At 35.7% G+C, this 15,000-nt stretch overlaps 1 protein-coding gene across 7 annotated transcripts in view; it reads right to left on the bottom strand.

Annotated features, from left to right (window-relative positions):
* The window catches only part of smyd5 (SMYD family member 5), a 152,270-nt gene that overhangs the window by 83,015 nt on the left and 54,255 nt on the right, over positions 1-15,000 (bottom strand). For all 7 annotated transcript variants that reach the window (XR_005633439.1, XM_039751916.1, XM_039751912.1 and 4 more), the window contains exons 9-12: positions 13,067-13,173; positions 10,681-10,737; positions 5,548-5,642; positions 3,223-3,293 (exon numbers count right to left, since the gene is read on the bottom strand). Coding sequence is in view for 6 of the 7 variants with exons in the window: in XM_039751916.1 (XP_039607850.1) it covers positions 3,223-3,293; positions 5,548-5,642; positions 10,681-10,737; positions 13,067-13,173 (330 nt within the window). In the remaining variant the exon portion in view is untranslated. The remainder of the gene's footprint in view (positions 1-3,222; positions 3,294-5,547; positions 5,643-10,680; positions 10,738-13,066; positions 13,174-15,000) is intronic.

Raw genomic sequence — 15,000 nt, 5'->3', positions numbered from 1 at the left:
AGGCTGCAAACACTGAACCGTGACTTTGCGGGGTCTACTGTGTGTGCGCGCGCGCATGTGTGTGTGTGTGTGTGTATATATAGCTCAAATATTAAAACAGTATTTTTTAGATTAAATTGATCTGTTTCTAATATTACAGGATTTAGACACAACCATTAAAAAAAACGGAACGGCATACCTTCTAGCACTGTTAAATGCAATTATAAATCTAGATAGACCTAATCTATGCTTTCTCTGTGTAATATGACAGATGTCTAGTGTGCTAGGACTAGTAAAGGACACTAAATCCCCTTTGACAAGGTGCCAAATATTGAGAGCTGAAATAACAGACTGTACCTGCGTTCTCTATACAGTAATAAAGTACCTGTATTTTGCTTAAAAACCTGGACTCACTTTCCTGTCTCTCATGCAACTCTTTGACCCAAGCTTGACAACACCTGGATAAAAAAATAATGCTTCTTAAACTGCAAAAAATATTTTATTTGAAAATGACACATTACATGTAACTTTGTTATTTTATAGAAATACAGGTAAGAATACAGAATGAAAAGAAGATTTTAGATGTAACTTTTTTTAATAGAAATACAGGTATGAATATAGAATGAAAAGGAAATGTTAGATGAAACTTTTTTTTTTTAATAAAAATACAGCTATGAAAATACAGAATGAAACCGACATGTTAGATGCAACTTTTTTTTAAAAAATAGAAATACAGGTATGAAAACGGAATGAAAATGAGACATTAAAAATACAGGTATGAAAATATAGAATGAAAACGAGGCAGTAGAAGAAGATGAAGCCACAATTCCGAATACTTTCTCCATGTTATTTTTCTTCACTTTGGAATCAACTTTTTCCAGGACTGTTATCTTTTTTTCCCCAGCATAAACTGGTGCCATTTCTCACTTTTTTGTTCATCATCAAAGAACACTTTGATAACAACTATGAAATACAAACACAACTACCCATGAAGATGCTAGGTATACTGCTAAGTACTGACTCAGAATTCGGCTGTGTATGATGTTCTACACTATCATCGAGACTGCCCGAGACTCTTTCTTTGAGACAGCCTGTTGTAAGATTCCTGAGAGTCGGCATGGAAAGTAAAGGTGTGGCATTAAGTATTTTTTGTATCGCATTATCTTCTTCAGTGGCCATTTTATGTTGAAAAAACGTTCCTTTTACTAAAATTTTTTAAAACAAACTTATTTTAACATGATTTTGTATCAACATTTGTTTGGGTCAACAAAAAGTATTTGTTATTCAGAAAATGTCACTACTTCAGTATTCACTATAATGGAATTTGATCTGTATTAAGATTAGATCTCTACGCGTATTCAAACATAGCTGTGGAAACAATAGTGTATCATGATTTTTGTATATGTGATTGAGTTCACTGGATTGTCAGATTGTCATGGTAGCATAACTTCAAACTTCACAGTGCTAACAATTATCCTGGAATTAGATATTTTCATTGTTAAGGTCTGTGCCTTAGTGATGTGGTTGTAGGTAGGCTTAACTCAGGACAGAGATTTGTGTATATGTGTGTACAACATATATATATATATATATATATATATTGCAATGACAACTGAGACAACTGAAGTGATGCACAAACAGCAAATCAGATAACTTGGTCAATTGGAGGTCAGTCTAGCATACCGGCAGGTCTCCTCCCGCAGTCAAACGCTACAGGAAATATTTCCAAAATAACAAGAACATTTAGAAAACATTAGGCTACCCCATGTAATGTATATTCCTATCTGATGGAACAAAAGTGGTAACCAACACTACCCGTCTCTTGTCAATTAGCCGATCTCTCTTTCTCTCTTATCTGCACCACACAGAGTCATTTGTCAATCTCTCCTGTTGAATTGATGCTTATAAAACTTACTTTATATATGTTTGCATAGATTAATTAGCTTAGTATGTTCTCTTTATTATCTGAGCAAATAAGTGCTATACTACTTAGTTAAATGCCATTTACTTTAACTCATCTAATTGTGTTTGCACTTTATTAAATAGCAAACTAACACTTAATAAAATAAACATTTTATCTTTAAACATTTTTACTTTGGAGACATTTCAATAATTAATTGCCAACAAATAATGACATTTAGTCTGTATACTGCTTACAAACTGATCAGAAGAAAAAAAAAACATTCTGACAAAGTCCCACAAAATAAAAATGTTGCCTTCAAGTTGCTGTTTAACTTAGAGGACTTTCCCTAAAATGATGACTACTAACTATGAACATCTATTAAACAGCAACCACCTCCTCTTTGAGAGGTGAAAGCTTTTTTACACTCTGTTTCTTAACATGTCCTTTGCATGTCTTTTGTATGCTAGTGATGGCACTTATTTAAATCTTTGATTACCTATTCAAATGTTTAAAACCACTTATTTACACTCACCCTGATTCCTAACTTCTTTAAGACATTGAGTCAAACTTTTCTATCACTTTGGACAAAGACGGTTGCACAAGGCATACTGTACTTGCTGACATTGAGGTACAAGTGTACTCCACATACCATTACTAAGTTATGTTACCACACCTTCCACCTTGCCACATTTAAATTGCTACATTTAAACATTTATGTGAAGCACAACTTTGTAGTGTTATGGGGGCTGAATTATTTTAAGTCTCGCACACAGAAACTGATTCTCAACAAGGTTGCTTAAATCACCAAGGTAAAAGGATATTTTTCAAGACTGCTGGGAACCGAATCATGTCACAAAAGTTTAAATAGACTTCATCGCTGAGAGTTGAACTTATTTAATAGGCTACAAAACTAACAAGTCATCTCCATATGCGTGCTTGTATTTTTCCTCATGTATTGGCTTAATTTTTGTTGCACAGTGCTGTAGTATGTCATTATGACACATTTAATATGTACAATACCAAGAGATCTTTAACACTTATATTTAGGACAACAAGTGTCAGCCATGTGACTTGGAATATTAAATATACTTAGGCTGACTAAACCTGGACTATGCTGCACATGTAAATGTGATCTTACTTTTTGTAATACAAGAATTTAATTAGATTTTCATATACAGATATGAAAATGTTACATAATAAACCAACAGCTAATTTATTCGCATTGGGACGACAGATTCACAAAATGTTCAAACCACGCATTCAGAAGTTAATGTTTTAAATGGCAGGAAAATACCCTTGTAACATTAATGGTATAACAAATGAATATGATAGCTACGTACCTGAGAATTTTGTGTCTACTATGTCTGCTTCGATCCCGTTGACAGCAGTCTAAATAACTGATACAAATTTCCTAGAAAAGCAAAAAAAATGAGATTGAGACATAAATCAAGGTTCTCACCCTTTTAAATAGCTTCTAACCGGATTTCTATCACTTATTTTTTGCACATATGCAAATAAATTTGCCCTTACAACTGCTACAATGATAATACAGATGTGACCGGTTTGTGGGATTTATAACAGTGGCAGTTAATTAATGAAATCTTTAGACTCCTGTTTTACAAATCTTTCTCTGGTTCAATTCTTATATATCTGATAGCCAGTGGGCAATCTGTCTAAAACCGTGAAGTACAATGTGAAGAAAGACTTAAAGAGTGTTAGGTCAAACGTATGATTTATAAAATTTTGAAAAGAAAAAAAAAAAAAACAATAAATAAAACGATCTATAGTTCTCAAAGATTTTGAAGAGTTGAAACTTATTAGAAACTCACTTTGTTACTCTTTAATCTCAGCAATATGTTAATTCCAATAAAATTAGCAACATTTCTTAATGATTAGCCAAAAACGGTAGGTCAACTGTTATATGACTTTTCTCATTCATGAAATGCTTCATAAACACAAACTATTTTCTGTATGAATAACATCCTGAAAAACTGAATATGAGGTATATTAACACCGAGAAGTGTTTTTTTGTGAATCAGATCAGTGTCAATGATTACTGCTTTATTTCATTCAATTTTTCCACAACTTGCTAGGTAATGTCCATCAAATATGCCCGTTTTTCTATTGCAGTACAACAAGCTATATAAATAAGGATATGATCCTCATGGACTATATGACTTAATCACCATGTGCACATAATGAATACGTTAGCAGACATTTTCTGTTCAGTAACTAAAAAAAGAAATGCAGCTTAATATCAATATTAGAATTAAATTTCAAATATTATGGTGTTTAGTGAATAGCAATATTATTCAGAGCATTAATGCTTTTTCACATACAACCACATTTTCTATCTAGTGGTGCTGACAAAATTTCAGCACAAATGAGTTGCAATCTGTGATTTTAACAATGCCCTCTACGTATGGAAGAATGCCTTTGAATAGCCAGTAGAGACTGGAAATGGTATGGTCCAATTCCCATCTGTTCAATTTACATGAAATGATCATGAAATCCACATGATCCTATGTTGGTAAATGTCTTGTTCACATCACGCAGAAGCTCTAGCTGTAACAGTTAATAAACTTTGTGCCTACATACTTAATCTTTACTTCTCCACCATACCAAATCCTCAACTTTAAATCCATTTATTTTAGCTGAGTGATTAAGAGTCACCTCAATATGAATAGCATTTTCAGGTTGTTGTGACTCCTCTCTGACAAGCAATGATTTACAATAAAGATAAATACCAAATGTAGTAAAATATGCACATTGTGTTTCACTACATGAAAATATAGCTGTGATTTCGCTATTACTAAACACTGATTTGCATTATTCTTACAAATTGTCCACCAGTCTCGGACAACTATTTAAATCAATTACTTTCAGCACCTACAAATCATCAGTAGACAGTACATCAGTGTTGGACATGGATTTGGTTGTTTTCCTGGCTACTAAATTGCATAAGTAAATTGTAATAAGTTTTACTTTGATAACTGAAGAGGAGTAGAACAAGGTTTCAATTCCTAATTGTTTTTCTTGCTACCTTCTCAACGTCAATATGTTTTTTTACCTTTCTAGTGACTTGCTAGCATGGCTTAACCCATATTCATGTTAAACATTTTCCTGCATAACTTACATTTTGCATGTCCTGTGTGTTCACCTTTATGAAGCCATATACTGTATAGCTTGTATTTTTAATTCGTTTAGCATATGCATATGTGTTATAGATCACTACACAACTGTGGTGTGATCCCATAACATTAATGCAAGTAATCCTCCACATTTTGCTTAATTTACAAAATTACATGACAGAGACTTTATTGCATGTATATTAAAAAATCCATGACTTTTCCAAAACTTAATTGTCATTTGATACTTTTTGAAATTTTTCCAGGACTGGGAAAATAAATAATTTGATAAATGCCTTAAAAAATTTGTAATGGTTCAAAATTACTCTTTTAGTTGACTGACTACCAAGTATCTGTGAGGCAGTCAACCTGTCTATTATAAAGAGTTACATAATAAGCCAATGCTATAAACATTATTGCTCTGATCAATTACTCTAAACGGCAAAGTGTGGCTGGAGATCAGTGATACGGTTTATTAAATGTTAAAATATATTGTCTAGCTTTATGTCATTTCAGGTGACTTAATAGAGAAATTACCTCTCCTTGCTTAATGTCAGACAGTGCAGTCAGATGTAGTAGGAAATTGTTTTCTGGGAAGGAAGCTTCAGCATTTGGAATACAGCTATGATTACCTAGACAACAACAAAGAGCATTGGTTACACATGTGGCCTTAGAAATATAAAACCTGTTTTTCACAATTTGTTAGAAACAGATTTTACAAAGGGTAGCAAATTTGTTTCAAAATAATATTGTCATATTAAATAACTAAAATGCAATGATGTGTGGTGATGGGCAGATTTTGTCTATCACTTGATAACATAGCTTATGTCGATATATGAAATAATTTCTGACTATTCTATTATGTATAAAATTCAAATTGTCAATCAGTGCGACTCTGAAGTACAGAAATTAACATAATGGCTAAAGCACATAACCAATGAATTTCAACAAAAGGAAAGCTTTTGAAATTACACCAGTGGAGAAAAATATGCAATCCCTGTATTTTTACTTTTATGTATCTATGGCTTTAAAATATCACATGCTTTATCTACAAAAAATGATAAAAGATGATAAAATGAATGCATTAATGCATTTCATAAAACTGCCCAATTGTAGGTCACAGACAGCTGTAAAAATTACTGAGTACAGAATACAATTTAGTTATAAAAGAAAATCTAGACATTACATAAAAAACAAAAATGAATGTATTGAGGATGTAAGACACTGCCATCATTTCAACCTGAGGACAAAAAATAACTACAGAATATTTAAAACAAATTTTAGTAAGGAATTCAGAAGCCAAACAATACCTATAAACCAGAGAATAAAAGTGCATTGCTAAGATTCATTTACAAGAAACATCAAATGGGTGCATTGTTACTGTTCTTTGCCAAGTACTGTACACTCTACATATCGTACATATGGACATAGCAGGAGAAAGAATGGAGCACTTTTCTTTTTTTTCTTTAAAGATAAACAGTATATTTCACAGCAAGTCAGAGGATGCATCAACAGGCAAAAGACAAGTATATTGATAAAACACGAGCGTGTGCTATTTAGAGTTATGTATCAGTAGCAAACCCTCAAAATCAGCTTGGTAACTCAGTACAACAAATCAACAAAACTACTAGGCTATGATACTGCAGATTTACTTACTAGTCTGATTGCTTACAATTTAAATAACTACAATCTCTTAATTACCTTTTCAAAAACACCAGTTAGTAAATTTCAGGAGTTTAACTGAAGACTGATAAGAGTGAATTTATTTTCTGTTATTTGGTAAGGTGTAAATTAAGCTAAGCCATACTTCAAAGATTTATATATTTTTTTTAAATGCGTCTTAAACAACAGAATGAAACATGCATTTTATCAGAAGCACACTTGTGTATCAATCTGTACTTAGATTAATACTTTCATAATTAGTACAGTACAATGAGCACAGAACTATTTAAGCAATGAGAAAAATGTAATTTATTAAAATGCAGAAGCTACATTAACTGAAATTATTTACTGTATGCAATTAAACTCATTCTGTAATGATGAGCAAATAGTAAGCCCAAATTTAACAAAACATTTATTCTTGGAATCTTTTATTTAAATCTTGTTGCAAAGTGTCAACAATTGCGACAACAAATTTGACAAGCACTCCTATGTTGTTTTATTATGCGCTGAGATGGAGATCACTATATGATGTCCAATTACTCTGGAATTTATAAAAAAACACTATAGGCTGTGTGCACTGCATTATGCTTTGAAAATTAAACTGTAATAAAAATAAATGTCACAAGCAACTACACATATGAAACTTTCTAATGTGACACAGCACATGTGGTTGCCCTGTGTGTGAAAACAACTACTGCAGTGTACTTATGGTTTTAATGCTGCAGTAGATTTTGCACCAAATGTTGTGGTCACTATCTTGTTTATGGTCCATACTACTGGCTATTAAATAAAGAAAAAACAGCAGTCTGAATCTTTAACATAGCAATATATTGCCTTTTTTTAATCAACAAACCTCATACTGGCCCTCTTTTGATGAATTATGGATTCTACTCACCAAGTTGACTCACATTTACTTACAAAAGTTCCCCAAGGCTTGGTGTTTGCAGGTCTACTGATTTGTGGACATGTGGCTATAAAAAGTGTCTTAACAGCAGCAAATTCTAACAGATAATTCTTCACTCATAAAAGCATTCAGTTTGTGGAAACGCACATAGCCAAACTATTACCAAATAACTGTTATTTCTTTTCTTTGAATCAAAACCACATTTTTCTTTTTTCCATTCTGTCAAGGTATGTAAAACACAAGGCAGGCAGACAGACAGACAGACAGGCACCTCTTCTGTCTGTGCACATTCCTTATTTATTCTTGCTGCATTATTGTATGTATTGTACTTCTGGATGAGTGTTCATTGGTTGTCAGCTTTCATGCAACAGACACCTCCCTTACAACTAAAGGTAGTCAAGGTGTGTTGTGGACTAGATAGAGTTGTTCACTGGGTATGTCACATTATGTAAATGGATTCACAGGAAGGCGCCACCGACTGCCTCTGACTTGCTAAGTAAATGCAGACTACAACTGAAAATCAAGGGAAAAGTTAAAATGTGACATGGCCTTTAAATGAGTATTAAAAGTCTATACAACCCTGTTGAAATTCCATTTTTTGTTGACATAAACGCTGAAACCCAGCCATAGTGGGATGCACAAACCAGTGTGTTTCTTCATGCTGGTCCCAAACCTAGATAAATGGGTTACGTCAGGAAGGGCATCCAGTAGAAAATTTTGCCAGATCAATATGCAGACGATACAAATTTTCCATACTGGATCGGTTGAAACTCAACTGCCGCCACCCATACTGTTAGCCAACAAGGTGCTGGCGGAAATTGAGCTACTGTTGGCTGAAGAAGGAGAAGAAGAGGAGGGAGACCTGTCCGGAGGCAGAAGGACAGAAGGAAGGTAAAGAGTGGAACTGAGGGTAGGAACTTTGAATGTTGGCAGTATGACTGGTAAGGGAAAAGAGTTAGCCAATATGATGGAGAGAAGGAAGGATGATATATTGTGCATACAAGAGACTAAAGGGAAGGGGAGTGTGTATGATTGCACTGCTTATTCCAGTCAGTACAAGTACATTTCCAGAACCCTCAATTCTTTTTTAATATGAATGTGAGTGTAAAGAACATTTGTTTAGTTCATTTTAAGCAAGGGCTAGAAATGTGGTTACCCCTGCATTATCTTCTGAAGCATGGCCAAGGTTAAATGCTAGTGACTTTAGAATAAAAAGGAAAAAAATATTCAAACCAACAAGTGTATTAGAACATACAATACTCATATTTAAATGGTATTTTCTTTACTCTTTTAAACTTTGTTCTATTTGCCTTTCTTTTCAATTTTGCTGCACATTAGAATAAAAGTTATAAGTGAGAATATCTTGAATAAACCATAACAGTGGCTGCATAAGGAGAACAACAGTGTTCTGATTTACTTTCAGTCTTCAATACATTGTAAACCAATTCTGAATTTTTATTTCATTTTTTATTGATACTGGCATTTTAGTGATTTAAATGTAAATTAATACACACACTAATGAGTATGATTTGTTTCACAATGACAACAGCTGCAGCTTTCAATTGGTACTAGAAAAAATCCATATCAAAATGTTTGTTTACAGTGATTATAAAGAATGATCAGTTCCCTAGGATATGCAATATAACTGTCATGCTGCTTTTATTTTGGGCACTTCAAATTATCGGTGAGATGAAATTATGCAATTTTACCGATTACCCAATAGGAATCCTGCTTATACGATGACAGCTCCACACAGAATTAAAATTTTTAGTGAGACATAAATAAAACTCACAAATTTGATAAATACATATTAACATCCTCTATATGGGGCAGACACTGATTAAGGGACTGGAGATCTAAAAAGAAAGGGAATCATGAATGCTTTTGTGTCCAAGCCTAGAACAATTTCAAAATCCTTAAACTGTAGGATTTCATTTGCTATACTGTACCTTTTCATTGAGTGCTACATAGGCTCTATATAAAATTATTATTTGTGTCTTAATATGTTTATTTTAATTATCACATCACGAGTGCTTGTTCATTACTTTTCACGTTGTACTGTTCACTTCACTCTTGTACATTCATTCAGTTAGAGACTGGGGCAATGCAAGCTGATTGGAACTGTGGAAAAAAGTTATAGCACTACACATCTTCCTTTTAGCTGAACATGGAAAGGTGAATAGCTTTTTACCGTGTGCTGATTACAGAATATAAGCTAAGTATGCCAGCATAATGATCAAAATATGCATTGTCCAGCAGAATCAACTACTGGAAAAATAATCATAATTATTGCTATTGCATGGCAGGGTAGTATGTGTTGGTGAGATGGGCCACCACCACATGCAATGCCATTTTCACCAAAACCAAATTGAGCGCACCAAATTAAGCTCAATATGCTATGTGAATTTGCTTGGCTAGCAGCCGAGGCTTGCACTCCTCACATGCATAGTGATCTGCAAGCTATCATAATGATCAAGTGCCTGTTACACTCTACAAAAGTGTTTTTCAACATTTACAGTGTTGCAACACAGTTTTTCCCCCACACAGGTTTCTTTGCGACCCACAAGAGGGTGAATCAAGTGCAATCTTCAGAACAGTTGGGTTCCCCTAGGTGAATCAAGTGTGATCATCAGAGCTGGGGGAGATTCATCCAGTGAATACAGGGGTTGCCCACCTACAATACCGCAGCATCCAACAGGTTGGGTAAAATTGCACTGTATCTGTGCTCCTGTTTTGAAGCCGATATCAACGTACATGTTGCTAGCATGTGAATACAGCTCTCCTCTTGCATGGGCAGTCACACTGCAACTCAAACTCTGCTATTTCTAAGAAAAGAAACAAGCTGGAATTTTTGTCTAATTCACTTTATTTTAAAAATCCTGTTTTTCTTTTGTTTTTTTAACTGTTTTTTATCCAATTTATATTTAAAGTATCGAGTTATTAATGGAAATAGAAGGCAAAGTACTTCTAAGCTTTCTCTGCATCATCGACGATGCTGCAGTCTCCAGAGGGTTAAAAGATACTGTTCACTGAATAGTATGAAGGACAAATGCTAAAATACACCACTGCTCACACTTAAGAAATAAATGATTTAAACAACTTACAAGAGCTCTGAAGAAGGAAAAGACCAGAGCCTTCACAGTTTAAGAAATCCCCAGTTTCTGCAATTCAAAGAAAGACAAAGTTTAGCAATCTTTTGTGCCACTTAATTTAGTCAACAGTTACTTAACATGAATGTTTTATTGTAGTAGTAGTACAGTGGGATGCAAAAGTTTGGGCAACCTTGTTAATAGTCATTATTTTCCTGTATAAATCGTTGGTTCTTACGATAAAAAATGTCAGTTAAATATATCATATAGGAGACACACACACAGAGTGATATTTGAGAAGTGAAATGAAGTTTATTGGATTTACAGAAAGTGTGCAATAATTGTTCAAACAAAATCAGGCAGGTGCATAAATTTGGGCACCACAAAAAAGAAATGAAATCAATATTTAGTAGATCTGCCTTTTGCAGAAATTACAGCCTCTAAACGCTTCCTGTAGGTTCCAATGAGAATCTGGATTGTGGTTGAAGGTATTTTGGACCATTCCTCTTTACAAAACATCTCTAGTTAATTCAGGTTTGATGGCTTCTGAGCATGGGCAGCTCTCTTTAACTCACACCACAGATTTTCAATTATATTCAGGTCTGGGGACTGGGATGGCCATTCCAGAACGTTGTACTTGTTGTTGTACTGCATGAATGCCTTAGTGGATTTTGAGCAGTGTTTCGGGTCGTTGTCTTGTTGAAAGATCCTGCCCCGGCGCAGCTTCAGCTTTGTCACTGATTCCTGGACATTGGTCTCCGGAATCTGATGATACTGAGTGGAATCCATGCGTCCCTCATCTGGCCACACAGCCCCACAGCACAATGGAACCACCACCATATTTTACTGTAGGTAGCAGGTGTTTTTCTTGGAATGCTGTGTTCTTTTTCCTCCATGCATAACGCCCCTTGTTATGCCCAAATAACTCAATTTTAGTTTCATCAGTCCACAGCACCTTATTCCAAAATGAAGCTGGCTTGTCCAAATGTGCTTGAGCATACCTCAAGCGGCTCTGTTTGTGCTGTGGGCGGAGAAAAGGCTTCCTCTGCATCACTCTCGCATACAGCATCTCCTTGTGTAAAGTGCGCCGAATGGTTAAACGACGCACAGTGACTCCATCTGCTGCAAGATGATGTTGTAGGTCTTTGGTGCTGGTCTGTGGGTTGACTCTGACTGTTCTCAGCATTCGTCGCTTCTGTCTATCCGAAATCTTTCTTGGTCTGCCACTTCGTGCCTTAACTTGAACTGAGCCCGTGGTCTTCCATTTCCTCAATATGTTCCTAACTGTGGAAACAGACAGCTTAAAACTCTGGGATACCTTTCTGTATCCTTCCCCTAAACCATGATGGTGAACAATCTTTGTCTTCAGGTCATTTGAGAGTTGTTTTGTGACCCCCATGTTGCTACTCTTCAGAGAAAATTAAAGAACGAGGGAAACTTACCTTAAATACTCTTTCTCATTATAGGATTCACCTGTGTATGTAGGTCAGGGGTCACTGAGCTTACCAAGCCAATTTGAGTTCCAATATATAGTTCTAAAAGTTTTGGAATCAATAAAATGACAACGGTGCCCAAATTTATGCACCTGCCTGATTTTGTTTGAACAATTATTGCACACTGTCTGTAAATCCAATAAACTTCATTTCACTTCTCAAGTATCACTGTATGTGTCTCATATATGATATATTTAATTGACATTTTTTATCGTAACAACCAACGATTTATACAGGAAAATGACTATTAACAAGGTTGCCCAAACTTTTGCATACCACTGTATATAAAAAAGTGAAAACAAAAAAACCAAAAAGATAACACATACACTCTGTTTTAACTAGTGTAGGACATCAAATAAGGCCATTACTGTCAGTGATTAAGGGTATACACAAATCAGAGTTATAGGTTAGAACTTACACCAGCATCATAATCATGTGCCCAAAAGCAATTTTCATTATAAGATTTCATTGCTTATATGACATAGATTCAACAAATTTTGAAACCATCACATAGCCATTTCAAACAGACGCTTAGAGATGGGAATCCTGTATGACCCAAAAACAAGTTACCTTAGCTCATTCTGTGGCATTTTATGCAAGGGTGGCTAAGTGATTCAAAATGTTAAAATAAGCAGATACCCAATTCAGTTCTCAACTAATCTATATTATTGCTGCAACCTTGAGTGAAATGCACATCTTATTCAGAACAAAAAAAAAACTGCTAAATTTCTCCTTTGGGACAAATATATTACATCTATATAGTAAGCTTAAAAGATGCATATTAAAAATGTGAAAAAATATTTTTAATTACCCTCTAAAATATTTACATTCTCTTAAATCAAATAATTATTTTTAAGATATACTAAATTATAGATGATGGTTGCCACTAGAGAACAAATGTCCATTACCTTTCTCTATATCCTTGTACAGTTGGTCAATGAAACTGTCTAATTGCTCCCTCTGCTGGGACTGAAGCTCCAGCGCATCACAGGCATGTACCCACTGACTCAGAGAGCTACAAAAAAAAAAAAGTAGAATGCAGAATTTCTCCCAATTTTCCAGGTTTTTCTTTAACTTACATTATGTTTGAAGTCAAACACCCAGGCTGGTAGTGACTGTACAAATAATTTGCCCAGGCAATAAAAGGACAACATACTTAGTGACTTGATTGTATTAAAGTGAGCCCTATGTGTTTTTTGAAAGAATGAATAAGACAAAGCTGAGAACCGAAGTTGCAGACTGAAAGAAATGACAGGGTACATGGGGACCACCTCAAACCTAGGCATGGAAAAAGCCTGCCTACTTCGTGGTAGGGAACAAGATGCTGATAAAATTACTCATACTGTAACTGTGAAGTGAAATGCCAAACTACATAAATATCCACACATAAGTGAATACACAGTGCATCCAGAAAGTATTTACAGCGCATCACTTTTTCCACATTTTGTTATGTTACAGCCTTATTCCAAAATGCATTAAATTCATTTTTTTCCTCAGAATTCTACACACAACAACCCATAATTACAACGTGAAAAAAGTTTACTTGGGTTTTTTGCAAATTTATTAAAAATAAAAAAAATTGAGAAAGCACATGTACACAAGTATTCACAGCCCTTGCCATGAAGCTCAAAATTGAGCTCAAGTCCAACTTGTTTCCCCTGATCATCCTTGAGATGTTTCTGCAGCTTAATTGGAGTCCACCTGTGGTAAATTCAGTTGATTGGACATGATTTGGAAAGGCACACACCTGTCTATATAAGGTCCCACAGTTGACAGTTCATGTCAGAGCACAAACAAAGCATGAAGTCAAATGAATTGTCTGTAGACCTCCGAGACAGGATTGTCTCGAAGCACAAATCTGGGGAAGGTTACATAAAAATTTCTGCAGCTGTGAAGGTCCCAATGAGCACAGTGGCCTCCATCATCCGTAAGTGGAAGAAGTTCGAAACCACCAGGACTCTTCCTAGAGCTGGCCGGCCATCTAAACTGAGCGATCAGGGGAGAAGGGCCTTAGTCAGGGAGGTGACCAAGAACCCGATGGTCACTCTGTCAGAGCTCCAGAGGTCCTCTGTGCAGAGAACCTTCCAGAAGGACAACCATCTCTGCAGCAATCCACCAATCAGGCCTTTATGGTGGAGTAGCCAGACGGAAGCCACTCCTTAGTAAAAGGCACATGGCAGCCAACCTGGAGTTTGCCAAAAGGCACCTGAAGAACTCTCAGACCATGAGAAACAAAATTCTCTGGTCTGATGAGACAAAGATTGAACTCTTTGGTGTGAATGCCAGGCGTCACGTTTGGAGGAAACCAGGCACCGCTCATCACCCGGCCAAGTGGTGGCAGCATCATGCTGAGGGAAGGTGTTTTTCAGCGGCAGGAACTGGGAGACTAGTCAGGATAAAGGGAGAGATGACTGCAGCAATATACAGAGACATCCTGGATGAAAACCTGCTCCAGAGTGCTCTTGACCTCAGACTGGGGCGACGGTTCATCTTTCAGCAGGACAACGACCCTAAGCACACAGCCAAGATATCAAAAGGAGTGGCTTCAGGACAACTCTGTGAATGTCCCTGAGTGGCCCAGTCAGAGCCAAGACTTGAATCCGATTGAACATCTCTGGAGAGATCTTAAAATGGCTGTGCACCAAAGCTTCCCATCCAATCTCATGGAGCTTGAGAGGTGCTGCAAAGAGGAATGGGAGAAACTGGCCAAGGATAGGTGTGCCAAGCATGTGGCATCATATTCAAAAAGACTTGAGGCTGTAATTGCTGCCAAAGGTGCATCGACAAAGTATTGAGCAAAGGCTGTGAATACTTATGTACATGTGATTTCTGTTTTTTTTTT

This window comes from Polypterus senegalus, chromosome 4 (assembly GCF_016835505.1).
Source record: "Polypterus senegalus isolate Bchr_013 chromosome 4, ASM1683550v1, whole genome shotgun sequence".
In the NCBI taxonomy this organism is placed as follows: Eukaryota; Metazoa; Chordata; class Cladistia; order Polypteriformes; family Polypteridae; genus Polypterus; species Polypterus senegalus.
This window is presented reverse-complemented; position numbering and strand designations above follow the sequence as displayed.